Source organism: Daphnia carinata, chromosome 4, assembly GCF_022539665.2.
Source record: "Daphnia carinata strain CSIRO-1 chromosome 4, CSIRO_AGI_Dcar_HiC_V3, whole genome shotgun sequence".
In the NCBI taxonomy this organism is placed as follows: Eukaryota; Metazoa; Arthropoda; class Branchiopoda; order Diplostraca; family Daphniidae; genus Daphnia; species Daphnia carinata.
The window spans coordinates 4,276,929-4,292,531 of record NC_081334.1 but is presented as its reverse complement, the minus strand read 5'-3'; the positions used below and the strand labels follow the sequence as shown (position 1 = coordinate 4,292,531).

The following is a 15,603-nucleotide window of genomic DNA, read 5'->3' as shown; positions in this document are numbered from 1 at the left end:
AAACAAAATAATTAACGAAGAATTTCATATTCAAACACACGCGTAAGACGCTTTAAAAATGCCTTATATATATTTCTGGTTGCACATTTCAATAAGAATATGTTACTGTTCACTTGAAAAACATGTTTATCAGCCGTGAGACGATGAGTGTCATGAATGAGATGAGACTCATCTATAAAGCAGCTGTCGATGCTGTGAGGCCTGGCTTCCTTGTAAACCAAGCAATCAAGTATTTAGACAATTTAGTTCACATTCAAGGAGAACTAGAGCTTGCAATTGACAGGAATTGCCATGTTATAGGTATTTCTCTTTCTTGGTATAAATTTAGTTTACAATGATACAACCCGAGTTCCTGGATTTAGGATTTGGAAAGGCTGTTTTGGCAATGGCTCTGCAAATAGACAAGATTATTGGTCAGCATACCACAAAAGGAGTCATATCCATACCTCACGGAGTGATGGCACAGTATAGCTTGTCTGATCAGTTCTTGAAACGGTACACAATCTATGAAGGTGCTGAAAACAACATTCCTGATGAAGATTCTTCAAAAGCTACTAAGGAAATAGAAAACATGGTTGCAAACTTGAAGAATAATGATTTGTTGTTTGTATTGGTATCAGGTATGAGACCATATGTTTCTCTGTGTTTCAACATGATTCATTTCTAATCTTCCACAGGAGGAGGTTCTGCATTGTTGGTATCCCCAGCTGAGGGCCTCTCTTTAGACGAGAAACAAAAAACGATCCAGCTACTGTCCAAATCAGGCGCTCATATTCAAGAACTTAATTCGGTGAGAAAGAAACTGTCCCGAATCAAAGGTGGCAAGCTAGCGCAGCTTTCGTACCCTGCTACGACGGTTGCCTTAATTCTGTCCGATGTTATTGGTGATCCACTTGATGTCATCGCCAGTGGGCCCACGGTGAAAAACAAGGATCCTACGAATATAGGCCTCGATATTATACAAAAATATCAGCTTGGCAATCAGCTACCCGCCCGAATCGTAGAATGCCTTTCGTCCCCGACTGCAAGCAATCTGGACGAGGCAGCATTTTCCCATGTACATAATTTTCTAATTGGAAGCAACCTAAGTGCACTACAAGCAGCCGAAGCTTACGCTAAGCAGACTGGTTTCGCCACAGCTATTTTAAGCGATCGCATTAATGGAGAAGCTAAGGAAATTGGCCTGCAGTTTGCTCGATTAGCTCGCCTTTTCTCCCAGATGATGACCATCTCAAATGATCAGCACGAACAAATGGAAGAATTGTCCGTAGCTGCCGAAAATTTACACATAAACCCGCGTTATTGTTGCACATTGGAGCGGCTTGTACGCAGGTGCCGCAACGCACGACAGAACTTGTGTTTGATTGGAGGAGGAGAGACCACGGTGTCAGTTCGCGGCGGAGGCCTTGGAGGTCGTAATCAAGAAATGGTCCTGAGTTATTTGGTAGAGAATGCTGTTGAGGCATGCTCAGACGATTTGGATATTGTATTCCTTAGCGCTGGAACAGATGGTATAATGATCAATTAATATGTGATATAACGTTTCTTTTTATGTAAACATTCAAGTCCGGTATTCACAGGAATTGACGGACCAACTACGGCAGCTGGGGCTTTTGCCTGCCAGGGCCAATTTGCTCAAGCTCAGGCACAAGGGCTTGACCCTCTTACGTACCTGGATAACAACGATTCTTACAATTTCTTCCATCTACTTCAACAAGGTAAATACCATTTGATTACTGGCCCAAGTGGTACCAACGTTATGGACATTCACATTCTCTGCTTTTATTGGAAATAATGCAATGTATATCGTTCAGTAACAAGTCAGCCAACAATCGTTTTCAACAGAGAGCCAAACTCAGTGTAGAACTGGCGTTTGCACGTAAATTTGATAAACCTGTCCTAGTAGGCTGTAGAATAATTCTTAAGTAAGAATTTTAAGGAAAGTGGTTTCACAAAACAACTTTCATTGAAAGTCTGTTATCAATTTATGTGGTGAAGCTTTCTTGCCAAATAACACAACTGTCACATTTTCCCTCCAGTCCCAGCTGGCCTAATTTAAAAGCTTTACATGCGGCCTTGTGTTGCTGAGTATTTCCTAGTTTTTTAACTGCTCTGGTCGATTACGTTAAAGTTACTAAAGTTAAATTTTGTTTTATTCAAATCTCTGTATTCAAAATCATTATGTTTAAAAATTTGCATTTGGAACATTGGGTAAAATTTAAAAAAAAATCAAAAACACATAATTTTCACAAGTAAAAATAGCAACGAGCAAAGAATGTGGGGGGAATTAAAAAATAAAAAAAAAATAGATTATACTTGACTTGAGAATCAACGCCAGCGTGGTCGTGCAGACGTTTGAAGCCGACGAACACTTGTGGGACGAGACGAAGTTGCTGAACGGGTACGACGACGAGGAACTGAAACAGTGTCAATATTGATTTTAAATTGAGACCGATTTTGTGCTTGATTTTAAGTTTAGAAACTCAACCTACCATTTTGTAAATTGGTGGCAGGACGTGTTGGTAAATCTTCGATTTGCATTTCTCCCATGTAAACATTGCGGTTAGTTATCTGGTAAAACGGATTCGTTGTTCCTGGTTGACGTAATCCCGACAACAGATTTCGGGTAAGTTCCTGGTGTTGCTTTACCAAATCTTTCCTATTATTCTTTTCTTCTTCTGGCCAGACTTCGACCATGATGCCAACTATGTTGTCTATTGAAAAGTTTCTTTTTTCGGAAACAATCGGTTCTCGACAAACAGGGCAGCTGATGACGGGCGCTCTGTTCTTTTCAAAGCTTTTCCATTGGGTAACGCAGTACTGGCAGAACGTATGCATGCAATTTAACGATGTGGCCTGAAATGTTGTAAACAAACAATTTTGCCAAACGCGTTGTCAAAGTTGTAGGGCTGTGTAACTTACGAAAATAATCAATTCTGAACAGATTCCACAACTTAGTTCCTTGTCCATTCGTTGCATTTTTTCGGCAATGTCTTGGCAAGAAATATTCTGTTTAGAAATTGAATTATTGAAAACACCTCAAACATGCTCAAAGGCTTTGTCAAGACTTACCCGAGCTTCTGCAGAGGCAGCGTCTTCTTTAACGATATCCACCTGGGTGTTGACGACGGTTTTCTGCTCTTCGTTGATCTGCTCTAAACGTGACTGGAGAGCAGCTTCAACTTCCATTGTTAATGCCAAATTGAATTTCTCTTGCATTAGTTCGAATTGTTCTTGACGCAATTCATTTATTCGAGTTAGAAGTTCACATTTATACCTCAATTTTGCCAAGGTCTGATCTTTAGTGATTCGAAGTTCTTTTTCCTATCCAAAATTCAAGGGAAAAAAAATGTAGGCAACTAATTAAAGTTTGTTACTTGTTACGTCTTGGCACTTACGCGATGTATTAATTTCAATACTTTTTTTTCAAGTTCCAGTTGACGTTCACGTGCCTGTTTTCCCATAGTGATAGTCGTAGGTTTTGATCACTAGACGATGTGGATGGTGAATGAGTTTGAATGATATAGGTGTCCTTCGAACTAAATGTTTATGAGTAAGTATCGATTCAACCGAAGCTGTAATCGAATTTGAATATTTTACTCGATTGCCCTACCTTTTTGGATGGTTTTTTAATCCATTTGGCTACCATCGTGTTATTGGAAATTACTGTTTTCTTTTTCTTTTTTCTTTTTTTTTAGAATTTGCAATGATATGGTGTATTTTACAGGAGGAGATTCAATCATTTTGACCATTAATTGACATTTTTTTTATCCCATTCTTCACCTGTAATTTGGCGCTGTTCCAGGAAAAGGCTCTGGCTCATTGTCTAAAGCCAAAAAACTGCACTTTCAAAGCAGCAGAAGGGACTAGCTGAAATATAAGCAGATTGTGAAAAACAGTAAGACAGAGAAGAGAGTAAAACAAAAGGCAAATCCGTGTTTAACCTGTTTTTTTTTCTTTTGGTTGCATGACCCATTTTCTGATTAGAGTTTATGCGACTGTGGCGAAATTGAGTACGACTCTTAAGGCTTCAAAGTAAGATACTACTTCTCCCTCGCTTAATCGCTGTCTTTCGAAATTGTTTGGAAACCCAAGAGGATGCGATTGTAATTCGGAATTCACGTTTTATTTTCGTCTAGTTACTGTATTATGGTGTGGTATGGTAAGTAGAATACCATTTTGGATTTCTTGTTTATTCGGCGCAACCCAACCATAAACAGGTTGGAACTTCACAGCGGGAATAGTCTTTGTATTGAACAACATCAAAAAGCTTCTATTAAGAAGGCGGTATTATTGATCAATAGTAATGCTTTTAATAGCTTTATCGAACGAATTCATCGATTTACGTTACACCAATACGTTGTTTCTTAAATCGTAGCTGTTGCTAAGGCTTTTCGCGAAAAAGCAACAACTACGTAATAAACTACGTTGCAAATAGACGTGCTCTTTTCAACCCAGCAAATATTCTGAATTATTCTAATAATGGTGCAGAGGAATGTATTTTCATGATATCTTTTTTGTATTTCCTGTGGTACAATGCAGGAAGGCCTATTACCCACTTAATTAAAATGAGAAAATAAGAGATTGAAATATTTATGTAGCCCATATACAGGACACCGATGCAATAGTCTACTTGTGTTGTTCGACCAATGCTCGAAGTTGTGTTTCATTGGCCCCAGAAAACTCTGCCACCTGTAGTAAAGGTATATTAAAATAAATTTGTTTACATCTTTAGCAAAAGATGCCTAACCTTTACACCATCCTTCAAATAAAGGAAAGTAGGCATGCAGGAGATGTTGTATTCAGATGCAACTTCTTCACATTCATCCACATCTACTTTCAGGAAAACGACATCAGTGAACTCCTTCGACATGGCCTATTACATAAAATGAAAGTTAAAAAACTTTCTTCTGTTATGAATATATAATTCCTGACCTCAATTTTTGGAGCTATCATTTTGCAGGGACCACACCAAGTGGCGTAAAAGTCCACAACAACCAGTTTGCCTCCTGCTTTCTTCAACTGTTCGCTAAAATCCTCCTGTTAAATGCAAAAAAAAAAATTTAGTTCAGAAATGAAAGAAATATAAGCAACATGCTTGCTAGTTGTTTTAAACAGCATAGCCGAAAAACACGGTCAAATTATTGATTATATAAAGGAGGTTAAATGCGTGTTTCTGGCTTGTCGCACGGCTTCGTTAGAACAGAGAGCCTATAAGACATTTTACCTTGCTAGCAACTTGATAAACCATGTTGTGTATCCAAAAAAATGTCACGGTAAAGTGGTCACTGAGCTAGATCGACGATCAACGTGACCGGTTCAACGGAAAACTGACGAGTCACAGCCAGTAGCAGAGATCAGTCTGACAAGTGGCTCATGCCTATTGGGTTTAGTTGCTAGAGACACTAGCGAGTAGAATGCGAACATTTACAGCGAACAAGAATGAGCCTTAGGGCCTATATGAGTACACAGCAAGCGCTTTAGGCAATTCATTCATTTATTTGGCCTTAACGCTCGCTATCAGCTTCTGCCATCTAGTAGTAAAAAGATAACAATAAAAATAAAATATTGAAAAACTGATACTTCGCTACATATAACTCACGCAAATTTTTTCGTGAAATATTAAAATGTAATTGGCATACTATCGGTATCAATTAAAGGAGCTAGCTAGTCAAATAAAAGTTGCAGGTGCCGCCCCCTTTTCTGCCACATCATTTTGTTACCGTCGTAAAAATAAATCATGAGTGATGCACTATACTTGTAAAATCCTTGATCATAATACTATTTGAATCGATTTTGAATTTGAACGAACAAACCTTTAAAAAACGCTATATTTTTTTTATTTGACAAACTTTTTGATGCAAAAAAGATAGGGGGAGCAAGATCCAACGACAGAATGCCATCTAGCAACATATAGTTGAAATTAATCAGTCAATGGCGTCGTCACGAGAAGAAAGCATTGTGATCAGAAAATGCTTGTAATTAACTTTCGCTGATTGGAACAACATCCTAGGTGTGTCCAGTTGTGTTGTTCTGTGTGTAGATGATGTGGGTGCAAAAGTTACCTCATTAAACGAAGAGGCTCTGTAAGAGAGAACCCGGGAGAGAGTGACGAGAGAAAAAGAGAGAGAGAGAGGTGGGTGGAGTCGAGTGAGTCCGTTGGAGGGGGTGGCTTGGTGACGTCGACGTATTTACGCTATGTATTCTTCTCCCCAAAAGACCAGTGAATATTGCAGTAAAAAGCATCCGTGAATTCGTTCAAGAGAACCCCAAAGGTTCTAACTGGCAATAGCAGGACCGTTGGGCTGGGGGGCGGAGCTTGGATGCGAGAGCGACCAAGCAAGGCAACCGAGGCAGTACCTTGGATGTGTCGCGGTTTTAACTTTTTTCTTACAACCGACGGAGCAGCTTAAAGCACAGAGAAAAAGGGATATATTATTTCGAATGATGGAATTCTCGGGGGCAGGGTCACGTGTACCGCGCCGCTAAGGTAGACCTCCGTCCATTTCGCTCACTTTCATCGGGTTCATCAGTGTTTTCAATGTGTTTTAATTGCGTTTTTTTTGTCTGAACGGGCATTTCCCTCCTGTGTGTGTGTGTGTGTGTGCTCATTCCCTCCTTTCCTTCTTGCTGCCACATCAATGGCTGTTGTGTGTTGTGTGTGTACGTGTTTGCCAGCGTGGGCACCTACGCCATTGCTCTGTCTTCGACAGCTGCTCCGAAAGAAACAATAAGATCATCGTCATGTCAATTTCCCTGATCAAGTGATTTGCCTCGTATTAAGATGAGGAATCCCCTTTTATTCGGACAGTTGGCGAATAAGCTTTGGCTCCCCCCATTGGCTTATTCTTGAGTGGGTCGTACGAGCTGCGAGAGAGAGAAAAACAGTTTTCCTTTGGTTAGACGTCCTTTTTGCTCATGCGCAGTCTCTATGAAAACACACTCCGAGTGAGAAAATCGTATTTCGTCTCGCAATTCTTTCGAAGGCTTTTTTTTCCAGAGTGTGTATGTGTGTGTGAGTGCGTGTGTGTGTGTTATGTTTTCTTTATTGAGTCAAAATGGCGGCATGTTTTTGTGTATGACGGGCTCCACTCGTTCAAATTGGTCTACCCATTCAGTGCAGGGCCCTTCATTTTAAGAGTATAAACATGCTGAAAGGACGACCATTGAAACAAATTATTGGCTTTTGAGTTGAATGTCGTGAAGACGTAGATGAGATTGAAATTCAGTACTCGTATTTTTTTTAAACCGGGATTTCTAAACAGTTTTCTCTCTCTTTAACTTGCTTTTAGTGTTAATGAATTGAAAGGGTCTGTTTCACGAATGTAATGAGATTTTATTCTATTGCAGATGTGGTGATAGAGAGACGCGCTCTACGTAATTGTGTCCTTCCCACTCCAAAACCAGTGTCGAAGATTAACGACGACAAGTTGTCGCTATTTCCAATTTCTGGAATCGCCATTAAAGATAATAGCCAAAAGAAAACGTGACCTTTTCTTTCGATAACACGTTTATGGTCCGATTTATGGCCCTTGACCTGACGGATGTGTGACCGGCGCCACTCATATCGTTCATCCATTGTCCCGTTTCGTTCCAGGTTTGTTCAAACACAATTATCTATCGAGCTTTTTGATTCATTTTGATCTATGCAGGACTTGACGGATATGGATTACGATGGGCAACGTTTGTTGGACGTGATCAATGATCCCAACGCTTTAGAGAGTTTCCTTGGCGGCATTGGAAATGGAAACGGGAATAACGGTCCTGTTAACAGTGGTGTTTCGCTGGACTCGACCCACACCATCACCCAGCAGCAACTGGCCAGTCTCCAGCAGCAGATTCAGCAGCAGCAGCAACAACTTCAACAGTTGCAACAACAACAACAGCAGCAGATACATTCCCCGTTTTCGGTTCCCGTCAGGTCGCCGGCGCCTGGTACAAGTCCGGCTGCGACTGTGATCCTTCGTTCGCCCGCCGCTCCTCCACCGGCTGCAAGCCCGTCGTCGCTAGCATCCAGTCCGGCGCCGAATACACTTGGACATGCCACCTCGTACTCGGTCTCATCTCCAGCACCGGCACCATCGCCCGGCCCTCAGCAGTTCTACCGGGCAGCTCCATCTCCACAGCAAAGGAGCGGTTCCTTGTCCTCTACACCGGTGGCATCACCCATCAATTATCCTCCCGGCCCAGGGCCAGGCAATGGACAAAATCCTCAATCTGTCCAGCTGCCAGCTGGCACTATCACTATTCCGGCACTCGCCAGTAAGTTTCTATTCATTGGCTTAATGATTATTATGATTAATCGTTCAAATTCACGTATTAGCTGCTGTTGGTCAAGTCCAGCAACTAGTTTCGGGTGGCCAGGTGCTCCAGATATTGTCAGGTCCTCCACCTTCAACGACTCCCCAAGTTGTTGGCCCCAACACGACAACTTCTCCGGTTGTGAGGCATCCTGTGGCAGGTGTACGTTCTAAACAGCCACAACTAAGGCCCAAACCAGCTAATAATTCGAGTCCTGGGCCAGCTCAACAGGCTCAAGCTGTCAAGTAATTCGTTTTCAAATGTTGAACAAGGGAATTATTTTTACAATTAATCCTCATTTTGCAGTCCAAGAACGTCATCGCCAGCTATTATACAGCAGCAGCAGCAGCAGCAACAACAACAGCAGCAACAACAACAGCAGCAGCAGCAGCAGCAGCAACAACAACAACAACAACAACAACAACAACAGCCTGTTCAACAACAAATAACACAACCACACGCGACGGGCCAAGTAGTGCAATTAGGAACGGGTGGGCCGACGGGTACGTTGGTGTTCTCAGGTGGAGGAAACGCCATGTTTCCAGCACTGGCGCCGACAGGCGGCCAGTTTTTCCTTCAGCAGCAAGGCAGCGGCGGTTTCCAGCTGATTGTCCGGCCGCCCGTCCCTTCTAGCTCTCCTCCCAAGCAGCAGAGCATTGTGATGCAACCTCAGATTGGTCAGACCGTCCACCTAGCCCCTAACCGTCCGGCTACTGTCGCCGCAGTCCCTCCTCCCTGCCACCCAACCATTTCCCAGCAGCCCATGGTAAGATTAGTCACTTTACCCGGCCTGGGCACTGTCCAGCTGCAGCAGATTCAAACACCCAACGGACCTGCCTTTCTGGCCGTCCAACAACCTCAGCAGCAACAGCAGCAGCAGACGCAACAGCAGCCGACTACCTTCTTACGTAATCATCCAGGTCAACCAACATTTATCCAGCAACATCACGTCATCCAACAACAACAACAACAGCCTCACATTGTCACCCAACAGCAGCAACAGCAACCTCATATTCTCACTCAACAAACAATACAACAGCAACAGTCGCAACAGCAGCAAGACAATATTAGGCTCATATCCAGTCCAGCTACCACGTTGATAACCAATAACGATACGGCTGATAACAACACCAACAATAGTTCAACAACATTTGCTACTCCGCCCAACAAGAAACCACCAGCTAAAAAGAAGCCTAAACCGAAAAAGAAAAAGGAAGAGGTCCGTTCTCTTCACATTCTTTAAATTATTTAGTTTTAATACAATTTGTGTTCTATTTAACAGGTTGTGGTTGAAGAAAAGAAGCCGGCCGTGCAGGTCAATTTAGCTGAACTTTTGAAACAGACGGGTATTGTCGATGATGACGAGTCTTTCTTTATGGATGATGAACCATCGCTGCCACCACCGCCAGCGCCCCAACCCGTGGTTCAAATTCCGGAGGAGCAACCAATCCTGCCTACAGAGACCAAAGAAAACAACGTATGAGAACTAACAAAATTTCATTTCATTCTAAAAAATAAATCCCCTTTCGATTCAGGTGATGTTTACACCAATGTTGAGTGAAACGAACCTCATCCAGACGCTGCATCAGCACGGCCTGGCCCTGTCTGACGACGATCTTCACACGCTACGGAATTTTATCAAACCGAGTGAGGCTAATGAACAGTCCAGTGCCTTAGGAAGTGATTCAATCCTTAACGGACTCAAAGGAGGAGCTGCCATGTTGAAAGCGCCGGCTGCGGCCGTTTCACTGACTTTGGGCAACGGCCAAGTGATTCAATTGACGGGCGAGCCTTTTGCAGCAGAAGCTCAGCAACAGTCGAGAGTTCAGTTTGTGACAAATGCGTTCGATGCCACGCAAGTGTTTCAAGCCGCTCCACCACCTCCCGCTGCTCCTGCTACAGAAGTGATTCACTCAACTAATCACGGATTTCAGAACGAATTTCTCGAAGATTTAGCCAGGAGTCAGATTGTGTCAGATTCGAAAAAAATGAAAAACAAAGCGGCACTTGTCCAGAAAGCTACTCCGGCTAATACAAACAATAACGCGCCGAAGAAAAAGGCAGAGCCTCGTAAGAAGAAACCGCCTCCTGTGAAGGCAGCTAATTCAACAGCCGGAACAAATTCAACGGCTGCGGGCAACACAGCGAACGTTGTCAACCCAACGACACCAACGAATGCGAGCACGGTGCCGCGAGTGCAGACGATCAAATTATCTCCTCAAAATCAACAAGTAGGAAGCGATAGTGCATAAGTTGTCTGGTCCTTTTGATGTGATTTTTGACTGAGAGCATTGGTGTGTTAATTTCTAGCGATTTGTCAATAATTCGTTCCCGCAGAATCTGCGCAATATCCAGGCCCAAATTCAGTACCTGACGTCCAAAAAGGATCCTACTTCGCAGGACACTTCTCTACTGCAGAAGTTGATTGAACATCACCAAAAAATTTTGGCTACGGGGAAACCAGTACCGACCATTCCGGGCCAGCATGCTCAGGGCATTCCATTCGTAAGTTAATCACAAGGAAAAAAAAATTTCAAATCTTTGCAGCATGTTGCATGTCATGATTGTTCTTTGAGTTTTTCATTCTTTTATCATTTCCTCCCCCTATTTTTGTCCACGTGCTTTTGTGAATCCGGCTCTCCTCCTTCCAGAATCCTGCCCCTCCTGCCCCACAGAGCGGGTCTGTTTTGGTTGAGCCCGTCCCTCCCACCAACGTGTCGAGGTCTCAAGGCAAAGTGTCCACTGTGCCGGCTAACATCCAGCAAAACACGCACCTGGCTAACCTTCTTCGCCAACCCGTCTCCGATAAAAACTCAAGGGTATTTTTCAAGCTGACTCACTTCTATGTTTTTCATTGTCATCCTCATTTTCCCCTCCCTCTTTGTTATCATTCGTCGTCACTTGACGTGTGTTTTAAGTTATTTGCATCGTAGGTCAATCAGTTGGTAAAATTGATTTACCCCATTTCCGTCTTTTTGCCCGCAACAATTTTTCTATTTTTATTTCTCTTTTTCTCATTACCACAGATGACAACATCAAACGCGTCGTCTCAACAGGCTGGATTACGGCAAATCCAACCATCAGCCACACAAATTCGAGCCTCATGCCCTGCTGCTACACAGACGACGGCCGGCAGCCCGGTTGCGAGTGTAACTCTGACATCGATTCCTAACAAAATCACGATATCAACACCAGCATCTTCTGTCACATCTACTGCCAGTAGCACTACCACATCGAATGCGACCGTTATTAATGTAACAACCACCCAGTCCACCATCCAATCTCCGATGGGGACGCTGATAGTCACGACGATGGACAGAGGAGCTTCACCTGTTGTCCCTACCGTCAATAACACGAGTGGCAGTAGTTGCACGTTAACCAATAGCCCAGCGGTAATGTCCCCAGCTCCTTCAAATGAAGCTGGTCGAAGTAGTAATCCACCAGCGAGGGGAGTAAAGCGGCCAGCTCCTCCTGCGGCGCCTCCCAAACCTAGCATTAGTAAAAGTACGCTTTTTGAGCACCAACTGAAAACGGATCAAAGCGGAGCTCTAGCGCCGGATTGCAAGTACGTCTTATCCATAATTAATTTTTTTTTTTTCTTGGGTCAAAAAGCACGATAGCTAATCTTTACTGTAAATCTAGGACGCCATTCAAGAACAAGACTAATGCTTGCAAGAGGCTAGTGCGGTATCACGTCTTTCACGATTTGGGGCCAACACCACAAGAGCTCGAGAAGGAAGAAGATGAATTAGAAACGCACGCCCAACAGTTGTTGTCGAAATTCCATCAGATGATTAACAAATATCACTACCTTCTTCTTATGGTAGTTGACTCATCTATTTTTGTCGGTTGATTTATTCTATAAATATTTATTTTTTAAAAGGAGAGCACGAAAGAAGCTCCCACTTCGGAACATGTGATGGTGGAGAGGATGTTTGCCAGCGAAGAGAAACAATCGCTGGAACGGTTAAAAGAAGAGACACGAGTAGCCAAAGAATTGCAACTGACCCCCGTTTGGCCGGTGAAATCGGAACCAACAACTTCTGCAACAACACCTGTTGCTACTAATTCTGCCGATATTGTCAATGGTCGCCGAGATTCGCCATCAGAAGATCTGAAATTAACACCCAAAGTATAATACAAGTCGATGAATGGTAGCTTGCATTTGTCTTAATCCTTGTTATTCATAGATGGCGCTATTGAAGTTCACGAGGAAAGAGGGCGAAGGCTACAAATCTGAATTGCAGTTACCGCAAGAGTACAAAGACGTCCGAATGATGGTAGAAGATGTTGTCAGGAATAACGGCCGGATACGAGAATCCCACGAAATGAATCATTCCGGCTCGGTAAACGATTCATCTGGATTGCCTGGCAGTGCAATGGAATCTAAACCCTACGACGAATGGGAAGCGATACAGCGTGAGCTGGCCCTTTACCCAGACGCTAGGGATAGGGATGACTTGGTTGGTTTACATTTTTCAATTGAAAAATTATTTGTAAAGCGCTAATTTTAAATTATTAGGGATTCGTTGGAATGGATGGAGAAGAAGGAGGCGTCATCTACGATGAAGATATCAAGGCCCAGATGCAGAATGCCATCGACGATTTGTTGAGACTCAATGGCTGCGACGAGGTCATACCGCCACATCACCATCACATCGCCAATGCGGCCCATCCGACTGGTGTCGCTCCAGCTGGTGGAGCTTCGTCGTCGACCCACCATTACGAGCCCGGCAGCGGTGCCGGCTTACCATCATTGAAAAACGGTGAACAGTTTTGTAATTCCAGCGAAATGCAGGTGGACCTTGCTCTCAACGAAGCTGTCAATAGTATTCTGTGAAAAAAGGGGGAAAATTTTAGAATTATAATTGTTGTTCTCTAGTGTGTAACCGGCAGTCACAGGAGATTGGGTATCCTTTGAATGGTCGGAAGCCTTAACGGAAAGATTGGGAAGAGAGTAGAGAGGTAGAAACGAAAAAAAGACAAGCACACACAAATAATCCCTCAGAAAAAGAAAACAAATTTTGTTTTTCGTTTGAAAAACATTTGTTTTATTGCCTGTGTCATAGTAACAAAAATATGTATGTTTGCTAAATGAAAAACTGAATGAAGTTGGAACTATTATAGAGTCATGCACATGGGTGCATTAAGCAAGACAACAAAAAAAAATGGTTCATGTGATCTCTAAAATGTGAAAAAGGCAAGAAAGAAAAAATGACATAATATCTCCTTCATCTATGATCAGTTCTGTTAAAACACCACACGCATGTCTCCCCCTTCAGAATTCGGATAAGAAGCAAACATTTTAACAAATGAAAACTAAAGCTAGGAAGCTCAATCTTTGTGCGTGTACGTTTTTTTGTTAGTTTTAATTTCAATGCAAATAATTTCTTTTTGAGGGAATTTGTTTGTTGTTGAGTTTTGTTGTCGATTTTCCTACCCTTATTGTGTGTTGAGCCGACGTCTCAGGGCGAAAAATCACCACCCCTTACATCATTTATTATTATTTTTGTTCTCAACATGTTTCGCGCCTCTCTACTCCCGCGTTCAGATAATGATGATGATAATCGTTATCCGACCACTTAAGACTTGTGTATATGTGAAAAAGAAAAAAAAACAAAAAGGCATGCATTTTCTTTTCTTTTAGGGTCCGAGCCACTCCAGCCAGCTCTTGAATTCCCGCCTAACAAAGGGAGGGAGATGATGTCCAGAAAAAATGTCTTTTAGATGTTTTAATTTATTTGCCACTTTACCCTCCTCCCTCATTTTAAATCGTCTGTCTGTACGTGTGTGTCATTGAAGAAAGCATGTTTTGCTCCGTTTTTATATTTAAAACATTCTATATTCATCCTCTTACCCGTTTCCTCTCTGCAGTTGCTGATGCCCGGCCTGTACGTTTGTGACTTTATAGCATCAAAATGATTGTGCAGCACAATTGAGCGTTTGGGATGTCAGAATGGTCGTCTTCTACTTACTATGATAAAAAAAGGAAACAATTGCTCCCCCTTGTAAATACTTATATATTGATTGATAATAAAATTTGAATGACTTTCACAAAATGTTATTTTTCTTTCTTCTCTTCTTGTACTGTTTACGAGAATCGGCAACGTTGCACAAGATCAGCTGACTTTTTCAATTTTGCTGTGACGTGCGCGCTCATTCTCTCGCATCGAGAACAACCTGTGCGATTGAACGAAGAAGTTGTTGTTTTTCAACCTAAAATTTTAATTAACTAAGAAGTTATGTGGTTCGTACACAGTTTATTGAAAGGAAATCATTGGTTACAGTTTTTCTGTCGAATACTTGGATAAAAATGTGGGTGATAATCTAATTGGCAGCAAACAAAGGTAAGCTGACAAATTCTTACTCCAATTTCATTTAACCTCTAAAGGCATTAATCAAGAGTACAGTTTATGCGTTGCCTAATGCGGAACAGCAATAGATGGGGAGTCAGGATATAAGAAAGGTAGAAAAAAGGTTTTTCACATGATTACTGTTTTCTTCTCAGGAATTTTAATTCTTTATAAAATTGATGGTCTCCGATTTTCTCCAAAGCCTGGAGTCTGGCGGTCCATGGGGGATAGCCTACTTTGTCTGGGTTGTTAAAGTAGATTGCCCCACCAGTGGGATCAGTGCCCAGAAAGACTTTGGGCAACCAAATATCGATGGCATCACAGTCAGCTTTTCCGGAATCAGTGCGAAGAGCATTATCAATTTGACCAGCATGGTTCCAGCATTCAAACTGCATGGGATGTCGACAAACATCAGGGATGTAGCTGCCGCCAAATTCCGGGCGATTAAGATCAGCCCGGTTTTTAATTACCCAAGCAACAGCCTTTTGTCCCTTCTCACTTTCACCCCTTGCTTCGCCAAAAACGGTTTTTAGCAAGACATCATACACTTCGGTATTTTTCAACATAGCCATTCTCCTACATTATAATCGAGCGAGATTTTGAACTGCAACTACTGATTTTAACGTAAGTAATTATATTTGAAAGTGTCGGTGTGACTTACCTTGAAAACTGGGTGGGCACCTACTAGGGAGTTCCGTCTACGTTGACGTAGACTTTTTATACCTACCGACAGCGATAGCTGAGTTTGTTCGATTAGGATTGGTTGTGTTAAAGTGCATCGGTTTCCGCTGGGCCTACCGGGGTTGGATTGATGTTCCCCGCTAAGCGAATAAGCTCGAAGTCCTTTCAGCTTGTGCAAGACTAGTCTTGTACAATATCCGTTGCTGATCCGCTGCTACCGGACCAGATAAGCTGATAACGCGAATTATAACCACTACAAACTACGGGA

The 15,603-nt window shown here is 42.5% G+C and overlaps 4 protein-coding genes and 1 long non-coding RNA gene across 11 annotated transcripts in view; 2 read left to right on the top strand and 3 right to left on the bottom strand.

Moving 5' to 3' along the window:
* Window positions 1–46: 46 nt before the first annotated feature.
* LOC130694555 (uncharacterized) lies at window positions 47–722 on the bottom strand. The gene is made up of 2 exons (XR_009002077.2): window positions 584–722; window positions 47–515 (listed from the first exon to the last, which is right to left on the bottom strand). It is a non-coding gene; the product is annotated as an uncharacterized LOC130694555 (long non-coding RNA).
* LOC130694532 (glycerate kinase-like) lies at window positions 123–4,036 on the top strand. Of its 2 annotated transcripts, XM_059494869.1 has the most exons (5): window positions 123–300; window positions 363–620; window positions 678–1,511; window positions 1,581–1,718; window positions 3,988–4,036. In XM_059494869.1, exons 1-5 carry the CDS (start codon window positions 123–125, stop codon window positions 4,011–4,013), a joined length of 1,434 nt encoding a protein of 477 aa, XP_059350852.1. In that variant the 3' UTR covers window positions 4,014–4,036. The 2 variants fall into 2 exon arrangements, with proteins under 2 accessions (XP_059350852.1, XP_057373587.1); XM_057517604.2 differs by lacking the exon at window positions 3,988–4,036 and having other exon boundaries at window positions 1,581–2,155.
* Window positions 2,257–3,528, bottom strand: LOC130694541 (E3 ubiquitin-protein ligase rnf8-A-like). Its single transcript, XM_057517616.2, has 5 exons — window positions 3,399–3,528; window positions 3,073–3,324; window positions 2,923–3,009; window positions 2,493–2,856; window positions 2,257–2,417 (listed from the first exon to the last, which is right to left on the bottom strand). Exons 1-5 carry the CDS (start codon window positions 3,462–3,464, stop codon window positions 2,329–2,331), a joined length of 858 nt encoding a protein of 285 aa, XP_057373599.1. The 5' UTR covers window positions 3,465–3,528; the 3' UTR covers window positions 2,257–2,328.
* Window positions 4,037–4,500: 464 nt separating the features above from the next.
* The window catches only part of LOC130694550 (thioredoxin-2-like), an 87,149-nt gene continuing 76,046 nt past the window's right edge, over window positions 4,501–15,603 (bottom strand). Inside the window, exons 2-5 of one of the 2 annotated variants that reach the window (XM_059494871.1) lie at window positions 5,228–5,300; window positions 4,936–5,040; window positions 4,751–4,876; window positions 4,501–4,692 (exon numbers count right to left, since the gene is read on the bottom strand). In XM_059494871.1, coding sequence (XP_059350854.1) covers window positions 4,630–4,692; window positions 4,751–4,876; window positions 4,936–5,040; window positions 5,228–5,251 — 318 coding nt within the window. In that variant the 5' untranslated portion in view covers window positions 5,252–5,300 and the 3' untranslated portion in view covers window positions 4,501–4,629. Of the gene's footprint in view, window positions 4,693–4,750; window positions 4,877–4,935; window positions 5,041–5,227; window positions 5,385–15,603 lie in introns of those variants that run through there. The other variant, XM_057517626.2, reaches the window with a different exon arrangement.
* Window positions 5,906–14,270, top strand: LOC130694551 (nuclear receptor coactivator 6-like). 5 transcript variants are annotated; one of them, XM_059494864.1, is made up of 14 exons: window positions 5,906–6,013; window positions 7,351–7,597; window positions 7,653–8,262; window positions 8,324–8,546; window positions 8,608–9,520; window positions 9,584–9,778; window positions 9,837–10,532; window positions 10,612–10,806; window positions 11,328–11,866; window positions 11,944–12,124; window positions 12,185–12,433; window positions 12,492–12,764; window positions 12,824–13,067; window positions 13,949–14,270. In XM_059494864.1, exons 3-14 carry the CDS (start codon window positions 7,665–7,667, stop codon window positions 14,026–14,028), a joined length of 4,386 nt encoding a protein of 1,461 aa, XP_059350847.1. In that variant the 5' UTR covers window positions 5,906–6,013; window positions 7,351–7,597; window positions 7,653–7,664; the 3' UTR covers window positions 14,029–14,270. The 5 variants fall into 5 exon arrangements, with proteins under 5 accessions (XP_059350847.1, XP_059350846.1, XP_059350849.1 ...); XM_059494863.1 differs by lacking the exon at window positions 5,906–6,013 and adding an exon at window positions 6,110–6,490; XM_059494867.1 differs by lacking the exon at window positions 5,906–6,013 and adding exons at window positions 6,507–6,948; window positions 10,953–11,120 and having other exon boundaries at window positions 12,824–14,270.

Bases quoted from the DNA above. Each gene is read 5' to 3' on its own strand.
- LOC130694541 (XM_057517616.2), bottom strand. From the start codon at position 3,464: ATGGGAAAACAGGCACGTGAACGTCAACTGGAACTTGAAAAAAAAGTA. The intron at 3,010-3,072 runs GTAAGTCTTGAC...ATTTCTAAACAG, and splicing joins CTGCCTCTGCAGAAGCTCGG to AATATTTCTTGCCAAGACAT. The intron at 2,418-2,492 runs GTAGGTTGAGTT...ACACTGTTTCAG, and splicing joins TGCCACCAATTTACAAAATG to TTCCTCGTCGTCGTACCCGT.
- LOC130694532 (XM_057517604.2), top strand. From the start codon at position 123: ATGTTTATCAGCCGTGAGACGATGAGTGTCATGAATGAGATGAGACTC. The intron at 621-677 runs GTATGAGACCAT...AATCTTCCACAG, and splicing joins GTTGTTTGTATTGGTATCAG to GAGGAGGTTCTGCATTGTTG. The intron at 1,512-1,580 runs GTATAATGATCA...CGGTATTCACAG, and splicing joins CCTTAGCGCTGGAACAGATG to GAATTGACGGACCAACTACG.
- LOC130694551 (XM_059494867.1), top strand. From the start codon at position 7,665: ATGGATTACGATGGGCAACGTTTGTTGGACGTGATCAATGATCCCAAC. The intron at 8,263-8,323 runs GTAAGTTTCTAT...TTCACGTATTAG, and splicing joins CACTATTCCGGCACTCGCCA to CTGCTGTTGGTCAAGTCCAG. The intron at 12,765-12,823 runs GTTGGTTTACAT...TTAAATTATTAG, and splicing joins CTAGGGATAGGGATGACTTG to GGATTCGTTGGAATGGATGG.